Below are 18,362 nucleotides of genomic sequence, written 5' to 3' on the forward strand. Positions count from 1 at the left end.
ACACACACACACACACACACACACACACACACACACACACAGCAACATCGTGTGTGTTTTGTAACGTTTTAAAGTGGCCAGCTTTCGAACAGGGCAGCCTGTCGCTGAGCCATTGTTTCAGTCCGCCTCGTCCAGGCCTCAGTTTGGGATCGGCTGACCTTTGAACTGTTGGAAAGTCCCAAATAGGCAGTGGCAGCATTTTGACAGCAACGTTTCTTTTTAAGTGAGAGCAGTTCTTTGAGAATTAATCAATAGGAATAAAAAAGTGTGACAAAAGCTGCAAAGAGATTCTCCAACATTTCATTTAAGGGTTGAATTTGAAAAGACTGCCACCGTCTGAAATCAGGATGTGGTGTAAAGTAGTTCCCTCTCTCTCCGAATTTCAGACTCTCAACACACTGAAATATAAATATCAAAAGCAATGTATTTCTTTTAAAAGTTGTAAAAACTTAAAATGAAAGAGCAAAAATGTATTTTGGATGTCGTTAGAAATTAAACCAAAGTGCTCTTTGGAGGTAAAGTGTACATTTTGATATATGATCAGTTTTAATTCATTTCTCCAGACTCCCATGTAAAGCCTGAACCAGGAAACAGGTTCAGTGTCCCCAGAAAGAAGAACACAGGCTGTGGGTTCAGGAAAATAATAGGCGCCAAAGATGAGTTTTAACCTCACTCCATTTTCCTCCTCATATCCTTCTGCGTTTGTTCAGGACTTTTTAGAGGTTTTGGTAGTGACACTGGATGAAAAAAGAGAAGTTTTATGAGCTGAGCAGTCGCTAGATCGCGCAAAAAAATAAATAAATAAATAAAATAAAAAATACTTTATATAAAGAGAGCAAATCCGTCCAGGAGAAGGACATTAAGGGGACCTGGTGCGGTCAACCTGTTCGGGGGCCTCTGTGGAGGACCAGAGCGGAGACTGAGGCCCGCGGAGGAGGTCTGGAGGCAGGAGGAGGTCCCGGCTTCCAGGAGGCAGGACTTTCTGGCTCCGCGCTGCGCTCCCACACCAGAGGTCCGCTTTAATACCAGCGGTGGAGGAGGAGGAGGAGGAGGAGGGAGAGCGCAGCACTTTTTACAGAGAGAGGGAGGCTGCAGTCCACTTCTCCGTCCCGGACTGTCCGCTTCCAGCATCCATGTGCCAAACGGACCTGACGATCGAGCGCGCAGCGGGGAAGAAAAAGAAAAGAAAGCCTCACTTCGGTGACTTGTCAGCGGGAAGCCTGATACGTTTTGAACCCTAGATATATATATTTTTTTTTTAAATTAGATCTCAGGACAGCTCTTGTGGCTTGGACCTCCTGACAGTCCGGTGGATTCGCGCTCCTCTCAGGATCCTCTCATCCGGACCGGGCTGCAGTTTTCCATTCATCCGCGGACTCCCGTCGTTCCGGCGGAGCATGCGTCGCCTCGCTGTCTCCTGTCTGCCGGCGCGTCTTTGTCATTTTAATGTCGCCGCGATCAGCGCGCGTCTGGCTGACTGTCGCTTTGCATTTCAGCACAAAGTGACGGTGTGAGGAGCTTTCCGTCCTGGCTGCACCGACGAGGAAAAGCTGATTGTGGAACTGCTTCGTTTCATCCAATTTTCCCCCTTTGGAATATTTTTTTTTTCTTTTTTAATCTATTTATTATTCCTTGTTTTCCCATCCACCTCCTTTGATACGTCCCCCCACCTGGAGCCAGCCCGAGGATGTTGCTCCGCTGCTTGAACCCTCCCTCCTGGTCCACCTGTAGGCTTTTCCTCTGCGCTCTGCTGCTGCTCCAAACGCCCCGCTCTTCCTCTCCGCTAATTACAGGTAAGATTAAAGGGATCCCGCGGCCTCGTAATAACACATCACAACACCCACCGTGCGTAAAAATCTACCCAAACCTCTGGTTATTGAGTCTCTGCTCTTCCAGGCTGTTTGTTCTGTGCCAGGAGGAGCGCACCCAAACCAGAGTCACCTCAGCTTCTGGAGTTCTGGCTGACAGTGAAGCGGTGGTGAAATAAAAAACATTTGGAGTCAGCGGTGGCAACTTTTCCTCCACCGGAGCGCGAGACACATTTACAAATACACATTTTACACCCTGGCTTATATATATTTTTATATGGATAATTTTTTTAAAATTGATTTGATTAAATTCCATTAAGTGAAAAATGTGTGTGAGGGTGTACACGTCCTTAAAATTTAACCTGAATTTTCTAAGTGAGATCGTCTAATCTTGATAAAGTTCATCATCCGCAGCCTGCAGGAAAACTGCACGTTTGAAGGAGTGAATGTAAAAGAAAATCAACCCAGAGCCACACTGCTGTCTGCAGAGGCTGTTATTAGCAGAAAGTCTTTTTTTTCACTCTGACATTTGTCATCATGACACCAGAACATTTTAAAGGAGTTTAGATCAAATTTAAAGGGATTAAGCAAAAGGATTTGAATCTTTAGGATGAAAGACTGCAGCGAAATTATAAACAGGCTAAGCTCAAATTGTTGTTTGCGACGCTGGGTTGTAATTAGGCCACTTTTTAAAGCTGTAAAGTGTAAATCACTTTCTTTGAGCGGCTCTAATTGAACGGCGGCGCTCTGTCCTCCCTGCGCCTTTCCCCCGGTGCGCTGCGCTCTCTGACAGCCGCACCGCGTCCAGAGACCGTTCGGTTCGCTCCGCGGCGCAGTTTTGGAGTAAAGAATCGGAGACGGAGCGGACGGATGAGGGGTGGATGTGGCGGAGCGGAGAGCGGAGCGCACAGAGCGGCCTGCGCCTCCCCCGCCGCCGCCCGGCCTGCGCGCATCGGAGCTCTGGACAACCAGCAGCCCGGAGAACCAGTCTCAACATTACACACCCTTCGATGTAGTTATTTTGTTTTAGTTTTTCTGAGGAATTAATAATAAGATAATAATTAATAAGTGTTAAAATTTAACCAATGCAGACTTCTACCTGACAAGAAAAATCTAAATTGACTTCCAGCATCCGCTCAGATAAGAGAAATTCAGATGTGAAGGGTTTCCTCTCTCCTGCCCGTTATCTCTGCTTCCCCGCCTCCCCCGCCTTCCCCCAGGCGAACTGGGAGAGATGAAAATCGGCCAAACCTGAACCAGATGGCTCTCCCTGGTCAGACATGTGTCTCTGTTTGACATGAAACGGTGTGAGATCCTCCGCCGGTGTGCATCAGCTGGGGAGGCAGCTCCACCGTGATCCCGCAGATCGGATTCCTCCACCCAGCATCCCACACATGCACTGGATCGTCTGTCCATTGTCTGAGGCAGTGGAGCTGCTGGAGGTCTCTCAACATGTCAGTGGAGCAGGTGGAGCAGCGGGGGCAGAGGTCAACCTGCCGGCGGCTGGACAAAGCTGGTTATTTTACTCTTAAACCAAATTCAAAGTTCAGAAATGTTCCAGCATTTGGAGGTCGTCGTCAGCCTTCGCCTCGCAGTAAATCCTCCTCTCTGATTCAAAGCTTTAGTTATTTCTGAAGTTTGCACGTTCCCACAATGCCTGAGGCTCCAGCTTTCTTCCACAGACGTGCAAATCAGGTTAGCTGAAGACTCAAATGGATGAAACAGGTGTGAATCAGTCTGTTCTTCCTGCGATCTATCGAAGGTGTAGCCTGGATGGAGTGATGAATTAGTTTCAATACTGAGTGCAAAGTATTTAAGAGGAAACTTGTATTGTTCTCCAGATGAGTCCGTACTTCAGGGTGAAACATCCTTCAAAACAATATCTGTCTGTCGACTGAAAGATCGAACATTAACAAGATAAAACAATGAACACTGACGTTTCAGATCAAATGAAACAGGAGAAACTCAGCTGAAAGAATTTTTCTGAGATGTTTAAGTGAGCTGAAGTGTCAGAATGGATCTGAAACATGCAGATCCATGTTTCCGATCAGACAGACGTCTCCCTGACTCCCAGCTTTTTGTGTGTGTTTTCCATCCCGCCTCGTGCTTCTGGTAGATTCAGGTGTCTGAACGAGAGCAGAGGTTTGAGGTGAGGTGGAGCTTCAGGATGATCGACCGACGAGGAGGGAGCAGCTGAATGGGAATGGATGTTTAGTGAAAGGCCTCGGAGACCCCCCCCCCCGCCTCCCCCAGCACTGGCAGCGCTGCCAGTTTAATTACGCTCGAAGGCTGTAAATTTTACAGTGGTGGTGGAGTCGGCAGGGTTTGTCTGCTGCGCCCGAATCCACAGGCTGGGTTTACTGGCCGACTCTCAGGGACCCAAACAGCCTGTAAGGAGCCATTGTTGCTCTGCGGCTTCTGGGTTCGCCCCATTACTGAGCCGATAGAAGCCTTGTTAAGATCTTTGACTGTGGGGGGAGTTTCAGACGATGCTGCGTCGCCTTTAAAGTCTCTCCTTCTTTTAATTTACAGTACCGTTCCCTAATCCTGGAGCCGGGGGCGAATTCTCAGACATGTCCCTCCCGTCGGTCTGCAGAAGGCCCGATAACGATCCATTTATTGGAATCAGGAGCGTCAGCGCGGGCAGACGTCTGAAACTCTGACGTAAAGCAGTAATGCGGCGGATTTACCTTCAGAAGTCGGAGTCATTTTGGACTCAGCTGCGTTCAGACAGACGGAGATAAACGTTGCTCTCCGGCATCAAGCAGATGAACCGCTATTTCTGTTCCGGGAGAGACGATGATCTGCAGCCATCCCGCTGATTATACTAGATTTTTGCTTCATAATTTGCTGTTAAACGACAGTGTTTAGCTGAGTCATTCTGAGGTAAAACCTTGTAGGCCTGGTTGTACGTCTGGTTTTCATGGCTCGGTCCTGTTTATGATATCACGGTTAAAGACTGAGGATAAAAGAGGCATATTTTAGGGGAAAAGTCAACATCCTCCCAGTCTGAGAACACTTAACAAACGTAACCTCTTTTTTTTTCCTAACATAATCTCAGGTTGCAGCTTTGTGCCTGTTTTAACTGCACTTTCTGAAAATTAGTATATTTATTATTTATGTAAACCTGCAAATTCATCTATGGTGGGACAAAACAACTGATTCTGATCTTATACATTTAATCTCAAGTTATATATTTTTGTTTTAACTGCTTTATTTCCCCTTCTCGATGTATAATATCATCCATTGTCTTGTTACATCTATTTTATATATTTTACAATGTTCAAACTTATTGAACCATGAAGCTGAAAGAAATATTAAATTGAAGCAGAAGGGAGTGCTGATGGGTCAGATGGAAAGCCATCTGAGGTGAACCAGCTTGTTGCAGGAGTTTGGACTCTGAAACCTTTCAAAAAGGAGAGTTGAACGTCGTTTCTGACCACAGCAGCAGCAGCAGCAGCATCCAGGACTCTGTAAACCGGCTTTCTGAACACAGCCGCTCTGCAGGCGGGCGGCGGGGCAGCTCGAGGCGCTGATCTGAGCAGATGAACAGCTTGTTCCTGCCGTACGTTTCCTCATGTTTGCTTCTGGGTTTCACATGCTGAGGATGAGGGGGATTTATCTTCCTTCAGGTCTCTGCTTCCTCTTTCTGCTGGATCATCTCCACTGTTGAGTGAGTTCAGCCGATTCTCCATCAGGCTGCGTGGAATCAAAGCAGCGCTGCCAAAAGCAGATCTATTGGCAATAAGCTGCATGATGACTTCCTGTTTGAGGTTTTTACCTGCAGGAAACTCTGCAACAGCGAACACAGACGTCTATAGTATAACATCTATAACAAATTAACCATTTTCTCTCAATTATATCTTTACATTTAGTTATTAAGCTGTTCATGAAAACCCGAAGTTGTAATTATTTACACTCTGAGCTATAAGAAGAGCCAGAAGTTGCAGGATGATGAGAAGAAATACGAAATAAGAAAATCAGAAATCAAAATAATATTGGTAATAATAATAATAATAAGAAGAAAGTAAAAGCAGACAGAAATGAGCCTTTGTAGGCTGCTTTATCAACAACAGAAGTTAGAAGACGAGCTTTCCTGTTAGTAGAACAACCAAACCGGAGTGCAGGAGGCTCCAGTCCCATAAAAATTCAAAGAAAACATTGATTTTTGTTCAGATTAGTGGACATAACTGAACTCTGAGACCCGAGCTGAGACATCAGTGATGCTGCCATGAAAGCTAGCGGACTAGCATTAGCCTCAAAGCCATGGTGTCAGTGGGAGATTGGAAAAACACCCAGAATGCAACAGATATAGTAGTTTTTAAGCTTTTTTTGACATTTCACTGTTTTACATCAGGTTTCATGAAAAATTGTATTTATGTTGAAATTGTTGCCAATTTCCACAGTAACTGTTTGATTTTGTAAAGAAAAAGACATTTTCATCTTGTATGCTCTGTTCCACATCAAAGAAGAATTGAAAGTTTAAATTTAAAGGTGGCTCTATTTTACCGCTCCGGTCGAAGAAACTGGACTGTTTTGTGGCGCCTGAACTGAAATGTGTTTGACACCTCTGTTCCCAGTTAGCCTCACACACGAGGCTAACTGGTTTTCTACAAACCAGAGGAAGCCCACTCAGGGAGAACATGCAGACTCCACGCCGACTCGTCTGGAAGCCGTGTTTCTGCAGTTAAGAGCGAGAGCTACACTGACTCAGCTGTGCAGCTCACAGGAGTAAATAAACGAAACGCCTCTACTCGTATTGTCACTGCTCGGAGGAGCCAGTACTGACTGGTTGCTTTCGCAGACGCAGCTGTCGTCTCATCCTGGATTAAATAGCGAAGCCATGAAGGAGGAAACAGGTTGACGGTGCTCAGCAGCTCACCTCTGATGTCTCAGCTGACCGGTGAGAATAAATAGTGGCTGAATGAGAAACGTTTCAGTTCTCAGAGCTGAAGCAGGAGCAGCACACAGCTGGACGTCGGTCTCGACCACGTTTCTGTCCAAACAGGACGACCGCCGGGCTCCTGGGATGTTGACATCTGTCCGCTCTTACCCATAAACCCTTGCGTCTGGGGTCATTTCCCGTCGTTGGTTCAGGTTACATTTGCAGTCGTAACAAACAGGTTTTTAAGAGCGGGGTTTGGGTCTCGCTGTTTCCACCTGAACGGACAGAATCAGAGAAAACCTCCAGAGATTCCCTCAAACGTGTGTTTGAAGACTCTTTGTGAGAAAAACACAGAAATCTATACGTTTTTAAATGCTTTGTGTAACAAATACAGTCGAAGTGTCTCAACAGCTGCCAGCTTTTACAAGGGTCATCACACAAGTCAGCCGGGGAAGGCGGAGCCGCCGTGGCCTCCTGAGCCGAACTCCAGTCCTGAACCCTGGAGGCGGAGACGGCTCAAACACATCTCTGTCCGCCCGAGGCTCACCTGTTTGCTGCTGCCTGCAGGTACCGAGGCCAGCTGTGAGAACGAAGGAGAGGTGCTGCACATCCCCAACATCACCGACAACCCCTGCATCACCTGCGTCTGCCTGGTAGGAACCCTGACCTCCTGACCTTCCTCTCACGCCGCCTCAGTCAGCTGATCTCGGGCCTTTGTGTGTGTTTCTCATCCAGTAGCCGTGGAAGGGTTTGTCTGACGAGTTGTGCGGATTGTTTCAGTCGCTTTTTGAGTTTTAAACGGCTTCAGCGTCTCTCTCATTGGCTGCGCTCGGAGGGAAACTCTTTATAACGGCAGATTTTACGGTTTGCGGGCAGCTTGCAGTGAAAGATGAAATGGGGGACGAGCCCGTCGTCACGCTGTCTTGGCTCTTCCCGGCTGTTAACAGCAGCCTACAAAACATTAGGGGACGACTCTTTCCTGGAACATGTGCACTTTGACCCCTGACCCGCAGCCTCTCCAGCTCCGGCTCTTTACTGCGGCGCTTTGTTTCAGGGGATGAAAACGGCCCGGCGAGGCTTTTCTGTGCCGCCGCCTCGACGCTGGTCGGCCGTCACGTGACCGGAGTTTACTCTGCGGGAAGCGTGCAGGTGTGAACTCCAGGGTGTGTTTTGTGTGCTCAGGTCTCTGTTGGGATGTGTGTTTGTCTGCATGCTTCATACGTACTGTATAAACTGCACTTCCTTCTGGATTAATGGGCAGCAACTGGCTTGTTTCTGGTGTGTCGAAACACAGAAAATCAAACCAAAAACTCAGAAGCAAAAGAATCACAGGAACCTGTTTGACTGGGTTTTGTAAATGTGATTGTAAGTGCGGCCTCGTTTAAACAGTTTACACATCAGCGGTGCTCAAAGTCACTGAAAACACAACTATTGAAATGAAAATGCTCCGTCTGGAGCTTGCAGTACTAGTTTGTGCCACAGAACGGTGCATTGAGAATCTAAAAGCAGCTCCATGGAATGATCAATGTTTGGAACCGCAAAAAACATTTAAAAAAAGACCCACTGAGTCAGGATTCAAGCGCAAACAGTAATTTTCAGATGTTCAAACTTAACGTGCATTCGCTGGGTGACTCAGATTAGAGCTCAAATGTAATCAAAAGCTTGCCATTCCTTCCATAATTTGGAAAAGAGCAACCACCGACCAAACAGAGCAGACGAGAAGGACCCACTGGTGTTAAAGTGACTCAGCGCTGCCAGACGGCGGAACCAGAAAAACAATCCTCTTTCCCAATATCTCCACACAAAGAAAACTAAAAATGTTTTTTCTTAAGAAAACTCAAAGCTTTACATGAGGCGATGTTAATGTCTGCTTTATAACCTTCACTGAAACGACCAACGTGGCTGCAGACAGGAGGCAGAAGGCTGGAGATGAGATCCCTTCAGCCCGCTGCAGCTCCGGGTCAGAACCGGGACGTGGACCGCATTCAGCCTGGAGGGAGCTGCTGAACGGACCAATCACACGGCTCCACCTGCAGCGTGGCGACCGTCAGCCTGCCGGTTAAAAAAAACACACACAAATGAGCATTAATGCAAAAAATCACTGAGCTCATGACCACACACACACACACACACACACACACACACACACACACACACACAGAAAACGCAGCGTTTTTATGCTTTCATTTAGGAAAAGTTCTTCGTTTCCACGGCAACATTTTCAACACGATGTTGCTGACGGTGATGCAGTGAGTATGTAGAACCACTAGTTGGTGCTTTTGGTTGTTTTCGTTATGAGAACAGGAACTGAAAAACGCTGCTGAAGTTTTGCATTTTCAGTTAAAAGCGTAGTGTAAACGGAGCCTAAAGTCCAGCTGTGTTCATGATAAAAACATCATAGAGGTTTAACAGCTTTTCTCCTCTGGGAGCAGCTCAGGGTCAGAACCGTGAACCAGGACGCTTCGCTTCATGGCGTTATTGAAAGGCTCTCTGACCTGGGCTCTCACGATTCCTCTTCCATCACTGTGATGTTGAATCTGCAGGAAGATGAGAAGCAGATTACCTCAAATGTCATGCTGGACTGACTCCACTTTAATCAAATCAAACAAAGGTCAGGAGAAGCCAGCAGCTGGAGATCCCCGGGCCCATGGATCTGATCGGAGATCAGGTCTGATCAGATCATCCTGTCCGCCTCGTGACTCATGAAATTAGCACAACATGATGTGAAAGTGGGAAAGTACGAACGCACCAGGCCGCTCGTGTGTCAGAAAGTGTGTTTGGAGCACAGATTGAAGCTCGCCGGTGTCCGGTTGTGTCTCTGGCTCCTGATTGGCTGCGGCGAGTCTGAGCCGTCCTCTGTGTTATCAGGCAGACATCAGCCAAAGCTCTGCTGAATGCTATCAGTCATCAGCAGGCAATGGGCGGCCTTTCATCTCTGCTTTAACCCCCCCCCCCCCCCCCCCCCCCACACACACACACACACACACACACACACACACACACACACACTAATAACCCAGCATACACTCAGGGCTCAGGCTTGATTGAATTTTGTTTATCTATCAGAAACTTTTTACTCAGCGTCTGTAACTTTCTTTGCTTTGTGGCTCAAACTGATGTCTGATGTGATGATGATGATGATGAAGATCAAAATGAATTAAACAGGTCATGCCGCGGCACAAAGTGAAACACAGTGGAGGATTTCTGACAGATTTTATCTGCCAGTCGTCCAGATTTTAGATTTTTCTGATCAAATCATAAAGCTGCTGAAAATAAATGTTTCAGTGTTTTTGCTGAAGTAATATGTCAGTTTTGCAACTTGTGGGTTGTACTGTGTTGAGTTTTGCTGATTTTTCCGTCCTCGGTTTGTGTTGTATTACTGTAGACTCTGTGGAAGGATTTCCTCACGCAGCAGCGTGAAAGTCTGTATTTGTAACGTTAACCACTCAGAAAACCAGGAGCTGCAGGATGTCCGCATGCCTTGCTTCGGGGACGCGGTGGCTGAGCTGTTTGGGGGGTTTGAGGAGCCATCCAGGCTCCAGTGTCACTCATACAGGAGGAGCGGTGGCGGGGCCGGGGGGTCGGGGGGGTCGGCCCCTCGCTCGGTACCTGCTCCTGGCCCCGTGGGTCTGGACACACACGTACGCGCAGACAGAAGGGCCTTTGTGTGTGTCCGGGCGAGGCCGGCCGCTGTAATGGGGCCCGGAGTGGATGTGGCTGACAGACGGAGTGACGGCCGCGTCGCCGTGACGACTTGTTATCTCGGAAAGAGTCGGTCCGTCTCGGCCTCGCTCCTCGTGGCCTCCGTCTATCTGCCTGTCCATCTCCGTGTCTTTTTCCGTGCTGTCATCGGCTCTTCCTCCCTTCCTCCCGTCCTCCCGTCCTCCGCCCGCCGATCTGCTCCTCCACTCCCCGGACTGAAGGCTGAACGTTTCCAAGTTCAGTCGCTCCAGTTTACTTGAATTATTTTCATTGTTCTTTTACTGATCATATTCTGTGGATGTAGTGTTTCTGTGACAGTAACTGATTCGTCAGCGGTGTGACTGACGGACTCTTGAAGCTCAGATGACGTTTCCTCAGCTGGAGGAAGATGCTCTATACCTTCACCCATCACCCTGGAAAACAGTTCAGAACTCATGAACCTGGACTGGAGCCACGACGGTCTGGAGGCCGCCATTGCTGTTATTGTCCATCTACTCAGAGTATCTCTTTATTCCGGCGTGAAGGAGCAGCTCCGTCTCCGCCGTCTGCCTGGAGGCGGAGCCTGGGAGTTTTGAAAATGTTGTATTTTCCCTCGTTTCCATGGAGACAGCTGTGGTGTTTCTGAGAAGTTCCGTCCAAAAGTTGTTTTCAGCGACTCTGAGCCTCGTTGTCGTCTAAACGGATCCTCGAAGAACGTTTTCCCGTTTAAGAGTCACCTTGAGTTGTTGTGAGTGTAGCAGCAGAACAGACCTCCGTCCGGTCCAGCAGACGTTCAGCCGTCCAGCAGACGTTCAGTCGTCCAGCCGTCCAGCAGACGTTCAGTCGTCCAGCCGTCCAGCAGACGTTCAGTCGTCCAGCCGTCCAGCAGACGTTCAGCCGTCCAGCAGACGTTCAGCCGTCCAGCAGACGTTCAGCCGTCCAGCAGACGTTCCCGCGGTGTGTGAGGACGTCTCGGAGGTCAGAAGCGCCGTCCCGTCGCGTCAGCGCCTGGACTCAAACAGTAGCAGATCAATACAGGAGGGCCGAGGTTCACCTGATAACACTGAATCAACACCGCGACACACCCCGGGAGATTCCGGTCAGAATAAACAATGATGGAGCAAAACAGCTTTTCAGTGTGACGCTAACTGGGACTCATGAAATCACTTGGTTTTTCTTTTGGAGTTTGCATATTCTCCCTGTGAATTTCAGGGGTTTATTACCTCCGCCAAGGAGGTTATGTAATCACGTCGGTTTGTTGGTTGGTTTGTTGGTTGGTTGGTCTGTTAGCAACATTACGGACAAATTAATGGACGGATTGCAATGAAACTTTGTGGAAAGGTGGGTCCTGGGCTAACTTAGAATCCATTAAATTTTGGCAATGATCCGGATCACTGTCTGGATCCAGGAATTTTTTAAAGGATTCTTTATCATTGAGAGATAGGGAGTCTGTCACATAGTTGGGCATAACTCAACAATAAATGACAAGGGGGCTTAGCAAAAAATGACAGTGTCAGTTCTTCAATGACTCTGAGAGATATCAGCTGCTGATCCAGATCAGGAAGTATTCCGGATACCAGGATCCAGAACAGACAAAAATAGTGGGATTCCGGAGCGTCAGTCACTGTGAGGAAACACACTGAGATATGAACAAGCAACAAGCAGCTTTCTCCCAGACATGGTTTGTGTTGGGGAGAAATAAAATGTTTTTTTATTATATCTGGTGTTCTTATGGTTGTTGGTGACTGATTTGAGCTGTGGTGGAGGTCTGCGCTCTCTGAGTGCCAAATTCTAGTTTTCTAATGTTTTCCTCCCACAGTTCAAATACAAGCACTTCTGTTCAATTGGTGACTCTGGATTGTCTGAATAAGAGTGTGGTGCTGGAGTTTGCATGTTCTCTCAGGGTTTCCTGCGGTTCTCTGGTTCCTTCCCTCAGTTCAAAGTGATGCTCGTTGCTGCCTCTGAATTGCTGGTTGTTGTGAGTTAGATTGAACTGGTTAAATGATCGGCTCAGCTTCAGAGAGGATGGCCGAATATAATTTTTTCCTTCATTTTGACACTTCTTCCTCTTTATTTCCGATTATTTCTCAGACCTTTACCAGTCACTTTTCTGAACCATGATCTTCTGTTAAAAGTTCATAACAAAGCCTCACTGTAGTAACTTGAAGCTCTTGCCTCCGTCTTCTCTTTAAAGACATCAGTCCGTCCCAGCTGACGTCAGATGAAGGACAGTCCATTAGGAGCCTCTCTGTCACGTATACTGAACACCTACGCTACATTTCTTCTTCCTTTGGTTGCTTTTATGAGTGATCTTAAACCATCATTCAAGCCAAAATGTCATTTAGTCGACATTTTTACTGTTAAATTTACGGCGGTGTAACACATTAAGATCCATTGTAGTGCATTTAGCTTTCAGCTCCTGTCTTCAGAAACTTTATCCTGGATTTATGATTCCATTGAACTTGCAGAAATATTTCTTGCAAACGTTACAAGAAGAAAGAATCTTCCTAAAACGATGCACAAGACAGAAGGGGGACAATAATAGTAGAAACTCCATTGTTTTCTGTTATCATTTATGTCTAGAAAATCGTATTTCTGATTCATTAAATCCCCGACGTTCTTTTACTTAAAGCAAAAATGAAAACTATAAACTGAGTGTTTTAGAATCTGTTTTTATGTTCACTTGTTGGAAACGGCTCCTTTGTGAGCCTCTACATGGTTGCTTTACATTTATGTTCCACTTTTCCTCCTTCTGGAGGGTTTTTATGTTTTCCTTTCATAATTTCTCCGGATCGCAGCAGTAATAGGGAATCAGATCGTTACAGGGCCGGATATTGAGCTGTAGATCACTTTAAATGGCAGTGTCGTACATTCCCTCTCCTTTATGAACCAACGCCGAGGTTTCAGCGCAAGAAGAAATGTAGTTTTGTGAAAACACAACAGATCTGAAGCGCAGCACATGAGGAGAAGGGTTTGGTTTCATTCGACAGCTCATATATAACCTCTCCAGCATCACATTTCTCATACGGCTCCAGTAAATCCTGCAGGTTATTCATGTTCTGGGGCAAAAATGCATTTTTCAGTGAGTGAGGCGGACCCAGTCCTCCTCCACGGCCGCGGCGTCTTTCTGCGCCCGTCTCGTCCCCTAAGCTCCCGTGGCTCCTGCTCTGCACCCAGAGGTCGCGACCTGAGTGTTTTGGAGGGAGGGTGAAAGGTGAAAGGTCGCCGTTGCAAAGGGCGTCGAGGGTTGAGAAGTCGGGGGAAAAGTCTGAAGGGCTTAAGTGGGAATTGGAGGTGGAGGTGGGCTGTGATCACCTGATCCCTCCATCCTTCAGCGTGACGGAGGAAGAGAGGGAGACGGAGGAGAGGGGGACGGAGGAGAGGGAGACGGAGGAGAGGGGGACGGAGGAGAGGGAGACGGAGGACTGATGGAGGAGGAGAGCTGCTCAGCAGCGGCTGAAACTGGAGAGAGATCGACAGATCAGGTTTTAAAAAGAAGAAAGAAAAAGGCAGGATCGGGATGAGGAAGAGGAAGAGTGAAGAAGAACAGTCAGTGATGGGGAGACGAGTGAACACTGTCGCCTCCTAGTGGAGAAACAACCTCATTAAGACACCGATTCGTTTTTTTTTTAACCCTTTACAGAGAGGAAGCAGGCACTTCTGTTGAGTTTAAAGGTTTAAATGTAAGAAAATGAGCTTTGTTTTTCTAAGATAATCTCAGCTTCATGACCTGGTGCTTCTTCAGTGTGACTGTGAGCAGAGGAGGTGCAGCGATGAATCTGATCTGTGACTCAACGTTAAGACTGTCAACAATAGACCGCCACAGTTAAAGGAAATGTCTATTTTGAAGTAAATACTTTAGTCTTTAGATTGGAGTACATGAAGGATTTGGACTGTTTGGATGTTGCAGGGCTTCTTTTAGTCTGTTGAATTCATAACAAAGTACAATTCCTGCCAAGAATCAGCATTTAAATCAGTTTCTCAGAGACTTAAACTTGATTTAAACGAACAGAACAGGCTTTCACATGACGGTTATTTATCAGTCAGTCTCTGATCAGTTTGGATCTGTAACTTCGTCTATAAAACGTGTGTTTGAGGTGACTGAATGCTGGAAACACTCACGAGGTTTTGGTCAGTGCTTCCTCTGTGGCTGACCTTCAACATCATTAATCAGGTTAGAGAATAACCGAGTTGAGGTGATTGGATTTAAAAAGGCCGCAGACATAAAAACGATCTGCTATACGACTGAAATGTGACTTTTACGTCTCCTTCAGCAGAAATGTGTCTCTATCAGGTACAGATCTGTTGGTTTCTGTCTGAACTTTAGAAAACCTGGAGGTGAGACTGTAAACAGTCATTCAGCTCGAGAGGAAACATCCGTTTCTCCTCACCGCCGAACCGCTGCAGACGGACGGACGGACGGACTTTTACTATCAGTCCCACTTTCTCCCCGTCCCTGACGAGCATACCAGTGATGGGGGGCCAGCAGGGGGCCGGGGGAGGGGGGGGCCGGGGCTCTCCGCCGCAGACAGTCGTCCGGTCAACCAGGCCTGGTGCCGCGGTGGTATGTCGAGTGTTTATAAGGCGTGGTGACCCGCGGTGACCTTTGACCCCGAGACAACGAGGGGAGCGGCGGCGTGGGGGTTACATGTACCAACACCACTTTGTGCTAATGGATAACAGGGCAGAGGGAAGGACGTGACCTTGGAGGCTTTCTGTGCTGAGAAAACAGGAGCTCGGTTCAATATTCACCCTCTCATGTTTTCACCTCTCGCTGACTTTTACCAGAGGAATGTAGCAAAACGACTCGCTCCGCCACGGAGTCCTGTCAGAGAGAGGGGATTTCATAGACTTCACTTCAGTACTGAAGATCTTCCACCGCCGCACGCTGTGTATCTTTATATCTAGATATCGTTCTGTTCGGCTGGAAACTGGAGGATCGTTTTAGATTCTTCATCACTTCAAATCCTCTTCATCAGTTTCTCTTTAGTTTCTAATCTGGACGAAGGTTTTCGTTTTTCTGTTTTCTTTTGACGACATTGTTTGAGTGTAACTCTTTGATTCTGGATGAACTGAAGGACTGGAAATGTTTTCCTATCCATCCATCCATCCATCCATCCACCCATCCATCATCCATCCATCCATTCTTTATTCGAAAGTTTCATTCGTCCTTTATCTTATTCTTTCCTTCCCTCTGTCCCTTCTCTCCATCTCTCCATCTCTCCTCCTCCTCCTTCACCCGTCCTCGGGGTGGTTGAGGTTTAGTTGGAGCAGCTCAGCTCTAATAAACCAGCCTGATGTACTTTCTGCCGTCTTTGATCCGTCCTGGTTGGAGCGCCGTGCCGAGGGGCGGCTGGACGGCTGGACCGTTGGGCCGCCGGGCCGCTGGGCCGCTGGACCTGCCAGCCTCGCTTTACGAACCCTCAGTGTGTAAAATAAAACATGCAGCTTGTGGATAAATCAGCAGTAAACGGCGGGTGTGAAAGTGGAGCGAGTTGAGCGGTCCCACGGTGTCCCGCCGGCGGCCGTGACGGAGGCTGACGGAGGACTTCCTGGATCGTTGAGGCGGTGTGAAAACTCACAGCTTCCATGTCAAAACCACAAAGTCACTTTGGGTTCAGAAGCTGATGCTGGAGCATGAGGGCTGATCCGTGATCAATCAGCCAGGAGGTGATCGGCTTTCAACTTAAAATGACCCTTGATGGAGGAACTCTCTACAGGTTTTAAAGTTAGCCTCAAACTACCACTGTCTGACTTGGTTATTTGCTTATTTTTCTGAACTCTGCCTCCAGGAAACTGGACACACACTCAGGGAGAACATGCAAACACCAAGCACCAAACACTAACTCCTCAGAGCCCATTAAACTGCACTGCTGGTGATTCAGCCACACCTCGACATCTAACAGCTGCTCGGTGTTTTGACAGTTACTGGAACTCAGTGATTACAGTTACTTCATTAAAACAAGAGGCCTGATTTCTGGTCAGTCAAGTTTTTAAATCATGAAAATGTGTCTAAAGGAAGAACGAAGTTCATGTCAGACTTTCAGAATGATTTGTTGGCTGCTGTTGTTCACATGGAGTTCACCAGGTGGAGGCATTCGTGTTAGTTTAGTTAGTTAGTTTGCTGAATACCTTCAGTGATAAAAAATAATTTGAGGTTTTCCCTCCAGGAGAAACTGAGCATGTTGGATATTTTCAGCTCACGAATCTGTTTTGATTCCAGCTGAAGGTATTTTTATGGTTAGACGTTCATCAGCGTGTCTGAAGACTTCAGTTGGTGATTTATCAGTCTTTATGTGTGGATAAAATATTGGAAAAGTCAAGAAAAAAAAGTTTAAATCTTGATCAGAGGTGTCAAACATAAGGCCTGCGGGCCAAAACTGGTCCTCAAGTGACTCCAATCTGGACAAACCACCAAGACAATTGTGAGAATTTCAAATATTCTTAAGAGTAGCGACCCGACACTGAAACCTGAGCTGAGATGTCAGCGATGCTGCTATGAGAGCTAGCTGGCTAGCATTAGCCGCAGAGCCATGGTGTCGTGGTGAGTTTGTAAAAACACCCAGAATGCAACAGTTACAGAAGTTTTTTTGGACATTTTGCATCAGAAACTTTCATTAAAATTGCTTTTATGTTGAGACTGAAGTCGTTTTTAGCAGTACTTGTTTGAATTTGTGAAAAATATAGAGACTTTTGTCACATACACTCTTCGTCACAACGGAAAGAAATTTAAGGTTTGAGTTTAAAGGCGATCATGGCGCCTTCTCCCCAGTCCGGCTGGTCAGGAAGGAGTTGAGCGGTTTCTGTTTCTTCGACCCGTCTGATCTGGATGTTTGGAAAATGACAGTGATCTGTCTGTCTGTCCCTCTGTCTGTCCCTCTGTCTGTCCCTCTGTCTGCCCTCTGTCTGCCCTCTGTCTGCCCTCTGTCTGTCCCTCTGTCTGTCCCTCTGTCTGCCCTCTGTCTGCCCTCTGTCTGTCCCTCTGTCTGTCCCTCTGTCTGCCCTCTGTCTGCCCTCTGTCTGTCCCTCTGTCTGTCCCTCTGTCTGCCCTCTGTCTGCTCTCTGTCTGTCCCTCTGTCTGTCCCTCTGTCTGTCCCTCTGTCTGTCCCTCTGTCTGTCCCTCTGTCTGCCCTCTGTCTGCCCTCTGTCTGCTCTCTGTCTGTCCCTCTGTCTGTCCCTCTGTCTGTCCCTCTGTCTGTCCCTCTGTCTGCTCTCTGTCTGTCCCTCTGTCTGTCCCTCTGTCTGTCCCTCTGTCTGCTCTCTGTCTGTCCCTCTGTCTGTCCCTCTGTCTGTCCCTCTGTCTGCTCTCTGTCTGTCCCTCTGTCTGTCCCTCTGTCTGTCCCTCTGTCTGCCCTCTGTCTGTCCCTCTGTCTGTCCCTCTGTCTGTCCCTCTGTCTGTCCTGCAGGACGGGAAAGCCGACTGTAAGCAGGAGAAATGTCCTCAGGTGTCTGAAGACTGCGCCCTGGTGGTGAAGCAGACCGGAGCCTGCTGCGAGAGGTGCAAAGGTGAGAGAGGGCACGGCCAGCAACTTTAACACGATTAATATTGTCATTTTAAACAACCTGTCACCTGAGCTGAGTCTGGTTTTAAAGCTTCTCTTTATTGGAAAAAGGTTTCAAATTCAACATAATCACACTGAGTGGCACTTATGACCAGCTCAGAGTTTATAAACAACAGAAAGATTCATGTGTTTGGACAGGAGAGGGATCTGGACTGCCTGTAGAGAAACATGCACGCACAGGGAGAACATGCAAACTGCAGCCACACTTTGAGCTCGTTCGGTAAGACGTTACAGGCAGTTTGATTTATATTTTCCAAGATGAAATCGGTTAAGTCTTAAAGTAAATCCTGACTCCAAGTAAACCTGGGGATGATACTGTTTTAGATCTTTTCTTATATTGCCAACCCTTCACTGTTCTTTTTCCAGAAGCTTCATATATTTCAGATAAACAGCATCTTTACTGAGTTTTGTGTTGATTTTAATGAT

The 18,362-nt window shown here is 47.3% G+C and overlaps 1 protein-coding gene across 1 annotated transcript in view; it reads left to right on the top strand.

Annotated features, from left to right (window-relative positions):
* The first annotated feature begins 1,054 nt into the window (after positions 1 to 1,054).
* Positions 1,055 to 18,362, top strand: part of bmper (BMP binding endothelial regulator) — a 33,246-nt gene continuing 15,938 nt past the window's right edge. Inside the window, exons 1-3 of the mRNA XM_030101951.1 lie at positions 1,055 to 1,793; positions 7,261 to 7,346; positions 17,781 to 17,880. Of these exons, the coding sequence (XP_029957811.1) occupies positions 1,688 to 1,793; positions 7,261 to 7,346; positions 17,781 to 17,880 (292 nt within the window). The 5' untranslated portion in view covers positions 1,055 to 1,687. The remainder of the gene's footprint in view (positions 1,794 to 7,260; positions 7,347 to 17,780; positions 17,881 to 18,362) is intronic.

Source organism: Salarias fasciatus, chromosome 11, assembly GCF_902148845.1.
Source record: "Salarias fasciatus chromosome 11, fSalaFa1.1, whole genome shotgun sequence".
NCBI classification, from domain to species: Eukaryota; Metazoa; Chordata; class Actinopteri; order Blenniiformes; family Blenniidae; genus Salarias; species Salarias fasciatus.